General features: G+C 39.6%; 1 protein-coding gene across 2 annotated transcripts in view; it reads left to right on the top strand.

The window, feature by feature from the left end:
- Gsk3b (glycogen synthase kinase 3 beta) overlaps positions 1–19,672 on the top strand; it is a 148,905-nt gene that overhangs the window by 83,287 nt on the left and 45,946 nt on the right. For both annotated transcript variants that reach the window (XM_057764199.1, XM_057764200.1), the window contains exons 4-7: positions 4,513–4,623; positions 7,971–8,101; positions 11,492–11,598; positions 13,537–13,634. In XM_057764199.1, the coding sequence (XP_057620182.1) occupies positions 4,513–4,623; positions 7,971–8,101; positions 11,492–11,598; positions 13,537–13,634 (447 nt within the window). The remainder of the gene's footprint in view (positions 1–4,512; positions 4,624–7,970; positions 8,102–11,491; positions 11,599–13,536; positions 13,635–19,672) is intronic.

Below are 19,672 nucleotides of genomic sequence, written 5' to 3' on the forward strand. Positions count from 1 at the left end.
ATAAGGCTTTCCATTTGGTTAACTTTCACGTTAAGAGTTCAGTAGATCAATCTGGCCTGTTAGAGCCTGACAGTCCAAACTTGGTCTTCCATTTTCAGCTATCCTTCCTGGTGATGTCAGTTATAGGCGGCTGGGTAAAATGAGATACTGCAGGCTAACCATCAGGTCCCTGCTGATGCTTGTCTTTGGTTAGCGCATTTTGGGAATTGTTTATGAATCTATCTAGTTAAGTCTCAAACTGACGCACCACCCACTGTTCCTCACCGTATCACACAGTCGGACTATACATTTGTTTCTTCAAATTCTAATAAATGGACTCATGCACAGTGTTAGTCAGCTTGCAAAACACTGGCATGACAAAAATGTCCGAGGAAAACAGTTTATAGTAAATTGTTTCAACTCACAACTTAAGAGGTTTTCACTGATGTCAGCAGTATTTTCAGGCTGTCAGTTTGGTGAGCTTTCAGCAACCTGAAATAGCACCGTGGAAAGGTGTGGCAGAAGGAAGGCTGGGGAATGAGTGTCCTAGGGCTAAGATTTAGTTCTGCCCATGGTTAGATTTGGTTTTCTACTGTTTCCCACTTGCAACAGGGATTTAACCCTTGTCTGTCCCACTATTGTGTTTTCAAAGTAACTTAGTTTTGATTTTATAGAGCTCATAGCTGACGGTTTGGTTTGAGACTCAGGAGACTGGCTTTGGACTTTTCATCAATGCTAGAAGTGTTCCTGCAGTGAGATTCTGGGAGAGGGACTGAATGCATTGATAATGAGCAGCATGCAAGGGAGCAGGGACAAGGTCCTCCATCTTAGTCCTCTTCCTAAAGTTTCTGTCTCCCAGAACCATGCAGTACATGAGTCAGTGGGGGACATTAGATCCCAATAGTATAATAAAAAGTAATCATTGAAACCCCTGATTTTTCTATCTTGAAGAGAGAGAGAAAAAAAAACAAAACAAAACAAAACAAAAAAACCTGATCTCAACCATTGCGCTTACGAAGGACAGACTGGAGCCTTACAGTTAGAAGCCTCCTTAATTTTTGTGTTCTTCCTTCCTGGTGTGATTCATTAGCAAATACTCTCCCCATTTCTGAGCTGCTCATAAGTGTATCATGATAAACTTTGTCAAATACTTTTAGAATCAGGAGCCCTCGAGTTTAGTAATCTTTTATTTTTAAGTTTCTTTCAAGATGCTTTTTATTTTACATTGTAAGTATGAATGGTCTGCCTGAGTGCATATATTTGCACCACATGCATATCTTTTGGGTCCCCCGGAAATGGGGTTATAGATGTTTGTAAGCTACCATATGGGTTCTAGGAATTAATTCAGGTCCTTTGCAAGAGCAGCAAGTGCTCTTAACCACTTAACCACTGTCTAGCCGTTTGTCTGGTCCATAGTCCTTTAGATAAAGGTTTTCATGTGTTAACAGCTTCTAAGTCCTGAGGTCCACTGAGCCTGGGTCCTGCTTTTACAGGTTGAGTTTCTCTTATTCAAGCTTTGGTACCAGGGATGTTGGATTTTGGAATTTTAAAGACTTTGAAATATTACATAGTGTGATGTCTTGAGAATGGCCTCAGAGTCTAAACACGAAATGTGTTTACATTTCACATGTGCCTCAAACACATTGTCTGACGTTAACTCTATACAAAACTTCAGTACATTCTTGTTTTCTGTGCTTTGATGTTGTTCTTGTTTGCTGGTGGCATTTAGTTTTAGTTTAGTTTTATACGTTTTTTAATTTAAATTTTATGTATATGGGTGTTTTCCTGCATGTGTCTGGAGCTGTGCACCACTTATATGTGTCTGGAGCTGTGCACCACTTATATGTGTCTGCTGTGCACCACTTATATGTGTCTGGAGCTTGGAAGGCCAGAAGGGGGCATTGGACCTCCTTGGACAGTTGTTAGCTGCCATGTGGGTGCTGAGAATAAAACCAAGAACACGTGCTCTGAACCACTAAGCCAGCTCTCCCTCTCTTGTTTCTTGAGGAAGGGTATTGCTATGTATGCTTCCCAGCCTAGCCCGGAAGTCCTGAACTCTAGTCTTTCAGCGTCATCCTCCTAAGTGGCTGGAGAACACACACCATCCTACTTACCTGCCTACCTGTGACCAGCCTTTTCTACGAGACGATATGTTTTTAATGCCATGTTGGTACTCAAAATATTTCAGACTTCAGAGCATTTTGAAATTTTACTATACTGTTTTACTCCTCTGTGTTCTTGTTTTCATTTCCCACTGTTCTAGACCAGTGGTTCTCAACCATTCTCATGCTTCGGCCATTTATTACAGTTTCTCCTGCTGTGCTGACCCCCAACCATAAAATTATTTTTGTTGTTACTTCATGACTGTGATCTTGCTACTGTTGTGAATTGTAATGCAAATATCTGATATGCAGGATGTATTTTCATCATTACAAATGAACCCAAAGGGGTCTTGGCCCACAGGTTGAGAACCGCTGTCCTAGAACCTTGTTTTACCAGTTTTCCTTTATAATTTCACCTTTATCTTCTTAATATAAAAATGTATTTGAACCTCGTTTAAGCAGTAAAAACAGCACACGGAGCACAGCAGTGATCTTGCATGGCTGGCCTTGCCTTGCGTCATTGTTACTGCCTGCCAGCTTTTACCTTCCTTTCCCCACCACCAGTTTTAAGAACAAACTTGAGGGCTATCTGGTCAATTAATAAATGAACTGCTTTTTGTCTCTTCCCCATTGCCTGCTCTCTTTTGAGAACCCCATCTTTTTCTTCTTTGAATGCAGAGATTCACTGTTTATCTCTAGCTGGCTTGGCCTCTTAGAGATCCCACTTGCTGGGTTTAAAGGCGTGTACACCATACCTAGCCAGAACCCAAAATTCTTAATAGTGATTTTAAGTATTAAAAACAGGATAGAATCTATCTCTCCCCTCAACTCCAATTTAATTTATTGATGATGATTTTAATATGAGATTTCCTCAGCACAATTGAGGTTTCTTTGTAGCCATGTTGCTTTTGAGTTCAGGCTAAACTAAAGCTAAATACCACCAGGGTTATAAAAAACACACATTTTTTTCTTTAATACTTGTAGTGTTGCAAGATCCCCTGTCACTGTCATGATATTTAACTCTGTCATTTTAGCCCGAAATAGCAATAGGCAGTGTTTAATTGTGGGTATAGCTGTGTTGTAGTTAAAGATTGTTTATAACCGGCAGGCTGGAGCCCTTGTTTGCTTACCCTGTCCTGGTGAGAGTGACAGGCCTTAGTATTCCAGGTGGCTACCGAAGGAGGAAGACCGCCAAAGGGAGAGATAACAAAAAAGTGTTTCTTGAGCTCTGTGGGATGCATGAACTCATATCTTGAATATAGTTTTTTTCTCTGCTATTTTCATACTTCGTTTAAAAAGCTAAGAACAGGGCTGGAGCGATGACTCAGGTTAAGAGCACTGGCTGCGCTTCCAGAGGTCCTGAGTTCAATTCCTAGCAACGACATGGTGGCTCACAGTCATCTATGAGATATGGGGCCCCCTTCTGGTGTGCAGGTACACATGGAGGCAGAACACTGTATACATAAAAAAATAAATGAATAAACTCTTTTTTAAAAAAAAAAAAGATAATAGAAATTACATTTGATCTTAGTCGTAAAGAGGAGGAGTAGAGGAATGAGTTACATCTGGGCAATTTTATACCTGCACCCACCTTTTACCTACAGAGGGAAGCCATTGGCCTGTGAAGAGACCTTAAACTTGGCACTGAAGCCGTTCTCTTGAGTTAGTCAGGAGAATTGTGAGCATTGATCTGTAGTGTCACCACTCAGTAACCATTCTGCCTCAGTTTACCTAACTGGTGCTGTTCAAAGAACAGGGTGTGGCTAGTGCTTTGTTTTCTTTTTTCTATCTTGACTAACATTGAGCTGCTGTCTTTATGCTACTAAAAAGAGAAACTGACACCCCAGACCATTAATAAGCTTGTGAGTATGATCTCATTGCCGTAAGTTTTGTTGCATGTATCAGTGACTGTTCTACAAATTTTAGACTGCCACACAAACAAAACACTTGTGTGGGGACTAATGCATTTCAAAGACTACCTACCCAGCCTTTCATATAAATTGAAGAAACTGAGACCGGGGCAGACTGTGACATACACACACTAATCAGCAGCAGAGCCAGGGCTCGCAGCCTGGTTTCTTAGCTTTTGACTCAACACTGTCATCAAGCTGTCTTTCCTGATAGGATGGGAGACATTGGTTTTTCAGCCTAGAAAATAGTAAAAGTTATGATGTGATAAACTGTCCAAATATATGCATAGGCACTATGATGCAAATCTTAACAATACTGGGATTATAAAGTGTAGTAAATGCATTTGTACAGATCTGGTTATATTCAAAAGTAATTTTCTGTAATTAAAATTACCCATATGAAACTTTTCTTTGAAATGAATGGATGTATGGAGAATATACTCTGATTTGAATACTTCAGATCAGTCTCTAATCTGTTTTTGGTTTTTGTTGTTTTGTTTTGTTCTTTCATTCTCTTTCAGAAAGATGAGGTCTACCTTAATCTGGTGCTGGACTTTGTTCCGGAAACAGTGTACAGAGTTGCCAGACACTATAGTCGAGCCAAACAGACACTCCCTGTGATCTATGTCAAGGTATGTAACAATGGAACAGCTTCCAGTTTGCAAAACATTTGATATGAACTATGCAGAATATTGGATTTGTTTCAACTCTGTTGATACTGCATTTACTCCAGAAAAGCAGCAAACTAGATTGTGTTAGGTTCTTACTTGCTTTTGAGGCATGGAGGCCTTTTTAAAGTTTTCATTACTCCACAAGGATAGAAGTGCTTGCTGTGCAAGCCTGGTCACTCGGGTTCTATTTTAGGACCTACATGGAGGTGGAAGAGAACCAACTCTAGGAAGCTGTCCTCTAGGCCTGCACACGCGTGCTAGGTTTTGTGTGCCCTATCTCACACACATCCTGTTGGAGGCACATGCACATGAGATACATTAATTGGAATAGATAATCTGATAAGATACAGATACTTTCATAGTTAGGGATTGATAGCCATAACACCTTGTGTGTGTGGTATGGAGTGAGGCACAAGGCCGGAGGAGGAGGACGTGCTTCTCCTCCATAGCCTCCCTCCCACCTTTGCCTTGAGAAGGTCTCTTACTGAACCATACAGAAGCTCATGGTGTGGGCTCGCCTGGGTCTCCCTTTCCACCCAGTGCTGGGGTCACAGCCAAGTGCAGCTAGTCCCAACTTTTTACACAGGCTCCGGAGATCCAAACTCAGGTTTTCGTGTGTGTGCAGCAAATACTCTAATCTTGAGAGACATCTCCCAGCCCCATAACATCATTTTAGTTTTAGATGTCTTCATTGTACCACACAGCACAGCAGGAACCTACTAAGTAAATTTATAGTTATTAGTATATTCATTTTAATGCTTTATTACTATTTGTAGACATATTTATTACATTTATTACAATTGTAGAAATTTAAACTTGTCAGTTTTAGACATAAGCAGATATTCTTTAGTTTTTGGTATCTAATACTAATAATAATATTAGTGTTATTAAAATATGAACTAATTTCAAAGTAGCTAGGAATTTATCTAGTAGAATCCTAATTATAGTTGTGGTAGATGATTAGAAACATATTTTTCCTCTCTTTTGGAGTGAGGTAGGGGAGGGACGAACAGGATCTTTTCTGTAGCTCAGATTGGCTTGGAACTTTTGATATTTGTAGCAATCCTCTTGCTTCATTCAGCTTCCTGAGTGCTGGGATTAAAACTATGAATTGCTGAATCTAATTAGAGACATATTCTTATTATCTGTGCCATCAACTATGAGTTGTTTGAATTTTCTTTTCTTTTTCTTAATGGCAGCAATATAATTACTAACGTATTTTATTCCACACTTGACACAGAGCTGTCTTGGAGTAATAATCCTAACGCTACCATCTTCAACTGAAAATAATTTAAAGCTTGGGGTAGGGGTGGGAACGGGTACATAACTGACTTGAAGTTAAGAACAGTATATACACTAAAGAGGAATTGGGCTACAAAAGGGGCTCCTCTCCTCACAAGGGATCGTGAATAAATCATTTTATGGTCGGACTTTAATGGAGACAGGGTTTCTCTGTTTAGCCTTAGGCTGTCCTGGAACTGACTCTGTAGTCCAGGCTGGACTTGAAGTCACAGAGATCCACCTGCCTCTGCCTCTGGCAAGAGTGCTGGGATTAAAGGCAAGTGCCACCACCACCAATCTATTGTTTTTGTATGTTGTTTGTTTTTTAAATTAGACGCTACTGTCTCTAATTTGAATCATTACAGCAATGATTTCCTTGGTGTTAACTGGGAGTAGAGCTCATAAAGTAAGCATGTAGAAAGATTTAAAGTGAGCCTGACTGGATAAGGGGTACATATCCAGTTTACAGTCTCGTCAGTCTGGAGTAAGAGGGGGTGACAGGATGAAGGCCAGCTTGTAGAAAGCCGGAGTTTATCCTGGGAGAGATTACAGATAAGTAAGTAAATACATAAGGAAGGAGGGAGGAAAGAAAGAAGAAAAAGAATGAATCACAATGTTGGTCTTGAAATAAATAGAATACTGAATGTGTTACATTGGTATATTTTTCAAAGTTTTAAAACAATCAAGATATTTCTCTGGTTGCTCTGACAATGTAACAGAGAAAGGGAACTCAAGGAAGGAAGTGTATGTGGCCTAATAGTCCTGGAGGATAAGGTGCCTCAAGGTGGGAGCGCATAGGGCAGCCGCATAGGGCAGCCGTCACGTTCAGAGGATATGTGGTGCATGAGCTTCCCTTTTTCTTGTATGCAGTTCAGGAACTTCGCCCATTGAATAATGCAGCCCACATCCAGATGGTTTCCCTTCTCAGTCTAGAAATGCCCTTACAGACGTGGTTATTCTAAGTACCGTCAAGCTAGCAATTAAGATTTACCATTAGCCGGGCAGTGGTGGCACACGCCTTTAATTCCAGCACTTAGGAGGCTGAGGCAGGCAGATCTCTGAGTTCAAGGCCAGCTCTGGTCTAGTTCCAGGACAGGCTCTAATATTACAGCGAAACCCTGTCTCAAACAAAACAAACAAACAAACAAATGATTTATCATCACAGTATCAGTGGCATCTATTTGTTTGGGATTTTCAAGACAGGGTTTTTCTGTGCAGCCCTGGCTGTCCTGAAGATTACTCTGTAGACCAAGCTGGCATTGAACTCAGAGATCCCCTGGCCTCTGTTATTAAATGGCATTGGAAATCTACATTATTCTGAAAGATGATAATTCTACTTACTAGCAGAGTTACTGATGTCTCAATAGGCAATTGATTAGATTTCGTACTCTACCTGTGAGTTTTCCTAGGCCTCGATTAATGATTTCAGGAAAAAAAAAAGGCTAACATTTCAGAAAGATAAATGATGCTAAATATGTCACTATGCTTTTATAACCTGAGATACTAGAAAGAATAATGAGCCTGACTTCTGACCTAAAAGCTGCTATCTATCACCCATATGGCTTTTATGATCTCTCTCTGAGCTCTTCATCTGTGCTTTAAGTAAAAAAATCTATCCAGCTGTCTTGAGGTGAGATGTGAAGGGGATTAAGCCCCGGACTTGGTGCCTGCCTGGCAAGTTCTCTGCTGCTTAGCTACGTCCCCAGGCCTCTGTACATTTTAATTTGAGATATGTTCTCACTGAGTTGCCCAGGTAGGCCTTAAACTTGGACTTCCCCTGCCTCAGTTGTATGCCACCATGCCTGGATCCTTTTCTAAATTACTAAAGAATAGCATAAATGCATGTTTTATGATACTTTGATTTCCTGATTTATGTAGAAATAGCATAAAACTTATTTGGGGAAAACTGTGTACTAATAATCATCAGCATTTTCCAAGTTTGCCAAGAATGTTATTCATTTACTGCATAATGATTCAGCGATGTTTGAAACCAGAGGTATTAAATTAATGTCTGTTATTTATTCCAGTTGTATATGTATCAGCTGTTCAGAAGTTTAGCCTATATCCATTCCTTTGGAATCTGCCATCGAGATATTAAACCACAGAACCTCTTGTTGGATCCTGATACAGCCGTATTAAAACTCTGTGACTTTGGAAGGTAAGCTAGTTTTCTCACTCACTTCCCCTTTCCTCATACTCTCTTCAGTATATTACAGTGGTAGTCTAGGCCCTGTAATCCTTTCTCAGGGAATATAAGTTATTGTAGTTCCCTGTGAGGATGGTTTTGATAATTTGTATTGGAATAATAAATTTGTGTACCTTTCATCTAACATGTAACTTTTGAGGATTATTTCCGTATACAGGTTGAGAGATTAAGTATGTTTAGAGATTTTTAAAATAATAATATAATTGGTTATTAATATCTAGTAGCAATAAAACTATGATATATACAAACTATGATATATACAAATACAGTGTTACACATGGCACTGAGGAAAACATGAGTGAATTATCTGAACTGGAAAGGAATGACATCTAGGAAGTATTAAAGGAGAAAAGTCAGGGGCCGGCAAAATGGCTCACTTGAGAAAGGCATTTGCTATCAAGACTGACAACTTGAGTGTGATCCCTGGGACTGACTTGGTCCTGCACGCTGTCCCCGACCTCCACAGGAGTACAGACATTCAAGCTGATGACTGTGGTGACACCTGCTGATAGCCCAAGTGCTCGGCAGACTAAGGTGTTTGAGGCTGAGCTAAGCCACGTGGTAAACCCGTGCAAAAAGAGAACTGCTGCCCCATTAGTACTATAGGGATAGTGTGCTTTGGTTTGAAAAATACTAGGGGTGAGTGTGATGTAAAACACATGAATGCCTGATCATGGCTTATTTCTAAATTAATAGGTAATGTCCCAGACATGATTTCTTGTGGGATGGGACATTTTTCAGATTATTATGTACTCGAGAAACTTGCATACTTATTCATCTTTAGTACTGCTTGAGTTTATGTAATGTGTGTGTGTGTATGCTCCATTTTCATTACAAATAATTTTTTTTAAGTTATACACACACACACACATACATCCTTTTAACTTCACTTAACCTCAATTTAGAAGTGAGGTACATCGAGAAACCGTATTTAGTTTGATTTCTTAAACTGATTTCTTGATCATACACTGTTTCTTAGTAGAAAAACTCGATGCTTTCGCTTTTTGGTAGTCAGTGGCTGTAAGCCTCCCCACATGCAGTCAAGCCTGTGTCCATAGTAGGATAGAGCATCACACATACTCTGTGACAGCCACCAGGAAAACTCTCCCTTTTTTTCTGAAACATCTGTCTTTATAACTTGGATTCTCTCTTGTCTAATTTTTTTCCATCCTTGTTAGAAATTCTTCTTTTTCAGTTTAGTACCACCAATTATATATTGACCCATACTTCTACATCTTTTATAAAGACTTTACACCAAACCGCAGAGTGAATTGTGGGTTTAACAACAGATATATTTCCCCTGGGTGCAGGGAGATACTGGAAGAAAGTGAACAAATCTGCTCTGTCAGTAAGTTGGTTCTTCCTCTCATTCCGCACCTTGTTCAAACATCCCTGTTTGCAATTTTCCGATTATAAACCCTCCCAGTATCTCACTCTGCAGGCTGTGGCTCTCTGAAAATAAGCTTCTAACATTTGATGGTTGGAACGGAGCCCCACAGTGTGTCTCATGTAGGAAAAGCTGCCTGGATTAGCTAGGGCTTGTTGTTTGTGCAGTGCCTCGCCGTGGAAAGCGGCTGCTAAGTACTGTCAGAGCACTGTTGGCACTGGGATTCTCCTGGGATGTCAAGTGGTTTTGTTCTGATAAGTTGGAGAAGGAACTCACACAGGTGTGGAACTAGCCCATTCATACCAGCTCTGAGGTAGGACTTTGGAGACACTCTATGCTCTTAGGTACTAGGGTGGCAGAAACTTAGTTGAACAGTCTTATGTTCTAGGTGAAGAAAGGCCTGGCAGTAGCAGGAAGGGATGGAGTGTCTAAGGACCAGAATCGCTGCGGTCACAAGTTAGAGAGTCAAAACCTCTCACTTGCAAAAGAAAAAGTTAGCTTCGTCAGTATTGGGGGGTAGAGTATCCAGGCTGTAAAGGCTGTCAGTCGTATGATTTTGACTTATTGTAAAATTTCTTACAATATTTAAGAATCTGTCTGTCAATTAAAAGTGGACCTTGTTTATTTTGGTTTTGAGACAGAGTTGTTTATTTTGGTTTTGAGACAGTCTCTCTGTAGCCCTGTCTGTCCTAGAAACTCACTGCCTTTGCCTCCCAGTGGTGTGATGGGACTTAGGGCATGTCCTGCCATTTGTTTGGGAGCTGGAGTTTAAATTCTACATCCTAGGCAGCTACTTTATCAAGGAGCTATATTCTAAGCCCCCAAAGTGCACTCTGAAGGTAGAAAAGTCCTAAGTGTCTTGATTTTCTGATGGCTGAAAACATTCTTAATGTATCAAGTGGTTGTTTTATGTGGGCCTGAGAAGGTTAAATTTTGAAACTGCTAATGAAGGGAAAACAAGTTTAGCATCATCGACTAAAAGTAAATTGGGAGGAAGGAAGCCTAGACATTAGGTTGAAGGACCATTTCTCCTGGCTGTGTCTTTGCCTTCCTGTACCTTTAGCTTGGATATTTTCTGATTTGATTTTGTGTGTGTATTTATCTCCTGTGTCAGTGTATCTCGTAGGTCAGCTTGCTGATTTGGAGTGGGGTCATCTGAGGGACACTGTAATTCACGTCAGTGTTTAAGTCTATATACTATAAAGTACTTTAGGAGCAAAATTGTAATAATATGTAAACAGAGATAGAATTTATAAGTCCTGAGTTGCAGTTTGTTTAGTAACAGGTGTTTAGACAATTAGCAAACTGAATAGAATATAAAAGCATGGATAGTTTGGTTATGTAAACCTTGAATTGGTCATCCTGAGTCAGAAGTCCAATTTAAAAGCAGAGCGCAGTTTCTTACCCTTTTTAAAAAGGCATGTAGGTGAAGGGTATTGATACATTCATCTATTCTGATCTAGTCTCACTCTTTAAATTTCCTGCCCCTTATCTTTATATTTTATTTAATTATTATATATGAGACGGGGTTTCCCTGTGTAGCTTTGGCTGACCAAGAAGTCTCACTGTAGATGAGGCTGGTTTCCATCTCACAGAGATTCAGCTGTCTCTGCCTCCTGAGTGCTGGGATTGCACCACTGTGCCTGGCAACCATTTTTATATTTCAGAAACAGAATTCAGGAAACAGGGGACCCAAAACAATTCAAAATCTGTATCCTTTTGTAATTTTTAATCTCTTTGGTTTTTAGGTAACACTTGACAAATGCTTCCTTTAAAAATCACTACTTTTTTATACCAATTTGATGAGATTGTATATTTCTTTCCTTGTAAACAGTTACAGGTGTGTTGTTGCATTATTGCAGTCTTCTGAGGCTTAGGTAAATGTGGTGTGTGAAATGCTCGTTTCATTGATGTATGGATTTAAAGATTGCTTTTTATCTCTATTTTTTCATTAGTGCAAAGCAGCTGGTCCGAGGAGAACCCAATGTTTCATATATCTGTTCTCGGTACTATAGGGCACCAGAGTTGATCTTTGGAGCCACTGATTATACCTCTAGTATAGGTGAGTACAAAACCCAAATATAGTGCTTATAAATGGTCATTGCACCCTGATTCTTAAGAGTTTCTCCAACAGGGAAATGGCATGGCTGCAATATATTTTTGCAGAAATGTGTAGAACTAAATTTAACTAAAATTAACCTTTTAGACTTTAATGTGTATTTTTCTATTTCTATGCTTTTTAGCATTCAAATTATAAAAGTATTATTTTGTATTGTAGTTGGTTAATGCATTTGTTTTGAATTTAAAGTTTCAAATGAAGTGTAAGTACTATAGCTCTTTTATTAAGTTTATTTAAAAGATTAATGAGGCAAGGATGAATGACAGGAAGATGCATGCCGTGGCATGCATGCGGAGGTCAGAGGACAACTTTGGAGTCTGCTTTCTTCTCTGTCCTTATGTAGGTTTTATGGATCAGACGCAGGCCTTCAGCCATGCGATGCAAGAATTTTTATCTCCTGAGCTATCTCGTGGATCCTGTATTAGTTTTCTAGTTCTCCTGAAATATTTACTTCTGAGCCTGATACCTACTTAGATAATTGATTAATTAATAATGTTACTTTTAAAATGTTAATACTGTAATTGATAGGGCAGTAATATTTTTGAATTTCTACTGTATGCATTACTTAATTTTTGGTCAACTTAACTCATTAGTTCACCTACACCCACTGGTTGTTTAAAAGTTTCACTAGAGATATCTAGTGATACAAGGATTAGAGAGAGTCGAAATCTTCATTAACCTGTCTTACCTGTTCTAGTACATTTGCTGTGTCAGCACAAAGACCATGATCTTCTGGATCTGAAAAGCAAGACAAAATCCATCAAACTTAAGGCTAGGTTTGATAAGGGACAAAATGATTTTATTTCATATTTTAATTGTGTGTGCATGGGGTTGGGAAGCTGAGACTGACATCAAGTATCCTCTCCCTGAGCTGTAAAATGAAAATGATGGCTAATTCTCCCTACTTTTCATGGTTACTATGAGGAGTAAATAAAATGTTACTAAAGTACTATAAGAAAGTATAATAGAAGGTGACTTTCTTAATATATTTATTAACTCAGTGGTCCCCAAGAGCAAATTTAACCCTTTGTCCTTGGGAATGTCATTCGATATTCTAATTGATTAGAGTCTTATTCAAATGTTTGATATTGGTTATCTATACTATATATACCTATATGTAAGATACTGTATTGAGTTGTGCCAGGCTCACCTAAAATAATTACAATCATATTGTCTGACTCATGGACCATTTATGTAAGCCTAACAAGCATGGATTTGGCCCATTTTTAGATCTAAGATGCTTTCTTCTTAAAGTTTTTAAAATTTATGTGTATAAAGTGTTTTGCTTGTATATATCCACATATATATATATGCATATATATGCCTGCATATGTATACAGATAACACATGCATACTTAGTGCCTGTAGAGGTCAGAAGAGGATGTCGAATTTCTTAGAATTGGAACTATGGATGGTTGTGAACCATCATTTGGATGCTGGGAATCTAATGAGGTTCTCTTCAAGAGCAGAAAGTGCTCTTAATGGATGAGCAATCTCTCCAGCCCTGATCTTGGTTCCTAAGGCTAAGTAAGATTTTTATGTGCACACAGGAACCAGCCAACCTAGGGCTTACATAGTGAGTCAACCCTAGTTTCTCTATGTGTGTCTCCCTGTCTCTCCCTTTCTTTTCTCACACACACACATACTGTAAAAGATGAATACTTATAAAAAACAAACAAACATGTATTTGTTAAAAAATAAAAAGGGTTCAAGCATATGAATAGGTTTTTTTTAATTAGCAATATGTGGGATGAAACCATCACTGATTCTGACTAAATTATTGTCGTTTTGATATAACCAGTTCCATGTGATAAAAATAAAATATAGATTTCACCTCAAATTATAGTGTTATAACCTCCCCCCCCTTTTTTTTTTCTTCAGATGTATGGTCTGCAGGCTGTGTGTTGGCTGAGTTATTGCTAGGACAACCAATATTTCCTGGGGACAGTGGCGTGGATCAGTTGGTGGAAATAATCAAGGTGAGATGGTTGAGGTATACTTTTGAACCAAAAATGCCATACACACAGACCCCCCCCCAAAAAAAAAAAAAACAATACAGAACAACATTTAAACAGTGGGGAAATGATCCAGATGTGAAAACATGTACAAACACGAGGACCAGAGTTTGAGTCCCCAGAAACCCATGTGAGTGTTGACTGCCCGACATTTTCTGCCGAGAGAGCTCAGAGTAAGCTGGTTGGGAAGAGTAGCTATATTGAAACCCTATGTAAAGGAATATTGTGGAATAGTGACCAAGGATGGTTGCTGATCTTGGGCCTTCATGTACACGTGTACACATAGGGATAAAAAAGGAGAAAGGAATTGTAAGTTATTTAGCCTGCTGTGGTATAGAACAGGTTTTTAAAATAATAATAAATAAACATTTAGTTTTTTTAAGATTTATTTTTATGTTTACCATATGAAAATTTTTTTTTGCCTGCTTGTATAGTTGTGTATTACCTGTGTGCATAGTGATCCCAGAAGCTAGAAGAAGGTGTTTGATCCCTTAGATCCTCAAACTGGGGTTACAGATCATTGTGAGCTGCCACATGGGTTCTGGAATCAAACCTGTATCCTCTGGAAGAGCAGCCAGTGATGTTAGTCACTGAGACATCTCTCTAGCCCCATGATTAAATTATTTTAAGATCTATTTCATAATTAAATATTTTTCCTTTTAATATAAGGAAAAATAGAGGCTCAGTGTCACTGTGTCCAGATACAGTTGAAAAGGCCAGTGGTTGGTCATCTTCTTTCAGTCTGTATTTAGTTGGGTTATGCAGCTGAGACCACTTTTTGGTAGCCATTTTTAATTTCAGACTGAACCCTTAACGTTATTAACAATACTGCTTTTTTTCTTAAAGATTAGAAAAACATAGTGGAAGTCATATAAGAACACAAAGCAATCTTGTAGAAGACTTTAAAGTGTACAAAATACTGTTCAGTATTTTTGAGACAAGAACTGGGCATTGTAAACAGAATCGTGTTTCAAAGGGAGTGAGCGATACTTTATTTTTGAGACAAGAACTGGGCATTGTAAACAGATTCTGTGTCTCAAAGGGAGTGATACTTTTAGAACTCCTGAAACAGGACTGCTGTTTATTTGGGCTTTGGTTTAATTCAGGATTTTCCAGATATCTCCCATCTCCCTTCCTGCTTAATACCCCTTTCTTGACTACTCCACTCACGCAGAGATTCGCCTAGAAACTTTTTAAATGTTTGGTTCCTCTGAATATATAGCAAACAGTTTTCCACTTTTATGTCAGTGGTTTACATTTTCACAGATGAGTCAATTTTTTAAATATTGTGATACATTTATTTTATTTTTTTATTACTTTATAAATAATACCATTCAAAATTTCCACTTCCTCCCCTCCTCCCACTCCCCCACTGGCCCTTCCCCCTCTTCCTCCAGTCCTAAGACAGGGCAAGGTATCCTGCCCTGTGGGAAGTCTAAGGCCCTCCCTCTCCATCCAGGCCTAGGAAGGTGTGCATCCAAACAGACTAGGATCCCAAAAAGCCAGTACATGCAGTAGAATCAAAACCCAGTGCCTTTATCATTGACTTCTCAGTCAGTCCCCATTGTCAGCCACATTCAGAGAGTCTGGTTTGATCACATGCTCGTTTAGTCCCAGTCCAGCTGGCTTTGGTGAGCTCCCATTAGCTCAGGCACACTGTCTCGGTGGACCAAACCCCTCACGGTCCTGACTTCCTTGCTCATCTTATCTTCTCCCTCTTGCTCTTCAAATGGACCTTCAGTGTTCTGATTGGGTCTCTGTCACTATCTCCATCCATCGCCAGATGAAGGTTCTATGGTGATATTCAAGATATTCATCAGTATGACTATGGGACAAGGCCAGTTCAGGCACCCTCTCCTCTGCTGCCCAAGACCTAGAGGAAGGGCGGATATGGGAGCAGGGAAGAAGATATCTTGAGTCAATTTTTTAAAAAAAAGATTTATTTTATGTATACAGTGTTCTGTCTGCATACGTGCCTGCCAGAAGAGGGCACCAGATCTTATTACAGATGGGTGTGGTTGCTGGGAATTGAACTCCGAACATCGGGAAGAGCAGTTCAGAACCTCTTAGCCATCTCTGCAGCCCCAGAATAGTCAACTTTTTAAGGGAGGACAGGGACTTGTTCCCAAGTATAAATTTATTTATGAAGCAAAGACTGATAGCTAAAATACTTTTGATAAAGAATAAATTGGAAGACTCATGTCCTAGTCTTAAGACTTAAATGTTCAGTTGCAGATGAATGGGATATAATTGAAAGTCAAGAAATATTTTTTTCTGTTTTTGGATTTAGAGTACTATTAGGACCCTGAACCTTTTCTCTCCCCAATATGATATTTTTATTGATTATTTGGGAGTTTCACATAATGCACCCCAATAAGAAATAAATCTCTATATTTTAGCTAGTTGACCTTTTTTTTGGACATGGATTCCAAGATAGTTCAATAGAAGAAAACAGTCACCAGAGGCAGGAGTGCTTGGACTACTGGGTATATGTATAGAGAGAGGAGAAGAAAGTTGGAACCTTTTACCTCACTCACACTTCTGTGGAGAAGAGAGAACGTTTATGCAGTTAGTGGGAATGTGAATTAGTACAACAGTATGGAAGACTTATTTGGAGGTTCCTTAGAAGACTAAAAGTTGAATTACAACATGATGAAGCCCTCTTTGCCGCAAGTGTGTATCCCCAAACTTGAGTGTGTGGATGCTGTACTTTCTCATGTTCATTGCAACATCATTTGCAGTAACTAAGATTTGAAATCAACCTGAAAATTAATCAGTGTTCGTCACTGAGTAAATGGATGAAGATGTGTTCACTCCATCACTGAGAGAAGTCAGGGCAGGAAGGACTCTAGAGGCAGGGACTGATGCAGAGGCCATGGAGGAATGTTGCTTACTGGTTTGCACCTCATTACTTGCTCGGCCTGCTTTCTTAAAGCACACAGGACCACCAACCCAGGGGTAGCACCACCCACAATGGACTGGGCCCTCCCACATCAAGCGTCAATCATGGAAGATGCACTACAGACTTCTGTACAGGCTAGTCTCAGGCGGTATTTTCTGAGTTGAGAATTCCTCCATGACTCTAGCCTGTGTCACGGCAACATAAAACTAGCCAGCACGCCACGTGTCCTTTTGAAAAGTCTTTCAAAGTATTCAGCTCTTTAACTACATCTGTTGAGTCAGTGAAGGATTTTTGTCTTGGTATTGGGCCCAGAATGTAGAGGTTCTTGCACTGAAGGAATTCAGAGGGCGATTGGGAGGAAGCAACCAGGAACAGTGGGGGAGGAGGTGTTTACCTCAGATGATTGAGCATTCTTCAGAGGCAAAGGCTGGATTCCCATTGGAGGTGGTGCTGTCTGAAAAGGCTTCATAAGAAAACTACTGAAAAAAGGCTAGTGCTTAGCTGTTTGACTGGAATCAGGTCTGCTGTGTGCTTTAGTTACCGTGTGGTAGCTGTGGATGGTGGAGCTGATAGAGTGTGAGTGCACCAGGAGAGAGGGGTCTAGAGCTGTGGGCCGTAGACATGTGCTGTATGCTGGGAGTTAGAAAGCCACTGCAGAATTTTAAGCAGAGGAATAACGTTTTTATTATGGCTTCTTTACAGTAGCTTTAAACAAAACTAGCAGTCTGCACAGCTCCATTGTTGAAGTTTGGTGCCCTCTGGTGTTGAGCCGTAAAAAAGCAACTAATACCTCCTGGGCATGTCTCTTCTGTAGTCCTTGTTCCTTTCATTTTTAGGAAGCCCTGGGGAAAGCTCTGGAGTCCTCAACCCTGAAAAAGAACTGTAGGCAATTAAGGAATTCTGAGGGCTGGAGAAACAGTCGTTCCCATGGTCACCCCTGAAAGTATATATGTGTGTGTGTGTGTGTGTGTGTGTGTGTGTGTGTGTACACAAGTAACATTATATGGATTGAGCTATGTGTGCGTGCGTGCATGCGTGTGTGTAAGAAACAATGATTAAGAAAAAGGAGCCATTAATTTGAAAGGGAGCAGAGGTAAGAGTGATACATGGGAGGGTTTGGAGGGAAGGAAAGGAAAGGGGAAATGCTATAATCTCAAAAAAAAAATAATAAGAAAAATATTTTTTTTAGAAGCCCAATGAAAGAAAAGTCTGATTTTGAGCTAGTTTGTTGTTGTTTAATGAAGCTCATGGAGCCGGGCGGTGGTGGCGCACGCCTTTAATCCCAGCACTCGGGAGGCAGAGGCAGGTGGATCTCTGTAAGTTCGAGGCCAGCCTGGTCTACAAGATCTAGTTTCCAGGACAGGCTCCAAAGCTACAGAGAAACCCTGCTTTGAAAAACCAAAAATAAATAAATAAATAAAACCCATTTAAAAAATAAGAAAAATAAATAAAGCTCGTGGAAGAAGCCCTATTGTGGTGCTTTCTATAGATGCTTACTATGGTCTTTGTTTGCTTCTTTGAAACTATAAATTCAGTTTCTGTTTTGATATTTTCTGTGTGGGGGTTGATTTGTAGCTAATGGGTTAAAAAAAACTATAAGAAATATGGATGGGACCAGATACAACTGAAATGATTTTGGTTAAGGGATGAACAACAAAGAGATGTAGCAGATAGGTCCCCGATTCTTTTAATCTTTCTCCTCTTCTTTATGATGTCAGAGAATGTGAGCAAAAGAAGAAGGTACTTTTGCCTAGATGGAAAGGTCATAAACTCTATTACAATAGAAAAATGCTTCCTCTTCCATTGGAGTGATAATTTTATCATTATTCCTTCCTCTTTTATTATGTGAATAATCCAATTTCCTTTCTGTCACTGTATGAAACATTCTGAGCAAAGCTCCTTGGGTGAGGAAAGGGTTTATTTGTCTCACACTTGTAGGGCACTTTCCGTCATTGAGGAAGTCATGATGGGACTTGATGGCAAGCCTGCTTGCTGTAATGTCACGCAGCATTACTTCTGATCAGGAAACTCATTCACAGCCAAAGAAGTCCAGCAGAAACGTGAAGGAGTGCTACTGTGACTCCCTGGCGGATCCAGGGAGTGCTGCCACCCATGGTGGCCTGGACCTCCTGAAACATAGACATGCTCACAGACCAGTCTCCCCCAGGCAGTTCTTCAGTTGAGACCCCTACTTGGGTGACTTCAAACTGCATCAAGTTTGCAGTTAAAGCCTACCAGGACCGTGAAATGCCGTGCCTGGAGAGAAGCGCATAAAACTTTTAGGACTAGTTTAAGTTTTAAGAAATCCAGAAATAAGTAGTTTTAGTTTTGTGAATGGATAACTTCCACCAAGGTTTCTTGGAGACTAAAATAATAATCCCATTTCTTTAAAACTCAACTGAACCTCCTTTTGTGTCTGAAATGATGAGGCCCTTATTGAACATCCTATCCATAAAATGAAAAAATGAGTTGTCCAGTTTCAAAGCTCAGAGATAGCCATAGCGAATCAGGTGAAATACTCTCTAACCTATTAAAATGTGGTTTTGAAGGTGAGCTGTAATAGCTGAGTCACTAAAATGTCTTTTACTTGTGGTGTTGACTTTATATAATTACACCCAGTTTGTTGTCATAGTGTCTCACTGGCTTTTAGACTTATGTTGTCTTTCATTTTTTAACCAATAAGTATTATTTTTATTAGCATGCTGCTTTCTAACTTAGCTGCCATTGTGAACAGAATTTGCTGCTGTCCCATCTGCCTCCTAGATTTCTCTAAGTAAACATCAGCTCCTTGCTTTCCTTCCAGATGTTTTCAGGAGTCCATCCCTTCCCTCACTGCAGTGTGGCACTTTAACCTCATCTTATTTGTGTTGGTTTTGTACTGATCTTTGCTGTTGTTGATTTATGCACAAGTGTTTGGGCCCTAGTGTTTGTAATATGTCAGTGGCTTCAGGAACTCTATTGGCTTATGTTTTACTTGTTTTTATATTTTATTTTATCTACCTATACCTACCTACCTACCTACCTACCTACCATCTATTTTGGATTTTTGAGGTAGTTTTACCTCTACGTGTAACAGCTCTACCTGTCCTGGAACAAGCTT

Source organism: Chionomys nivalis, chromosome 3 (genome assembly GCF_950005125.1).
Source record: "Chionomys nivalis chromosome 3, mChiNiv1.1, whole genome shotgun sequence".
NCBI lineage: Eukaryota > Metazoa > Chordata > Mammalia > Rodentia > Cricetidae > Chionomys > Chionomys nivalis.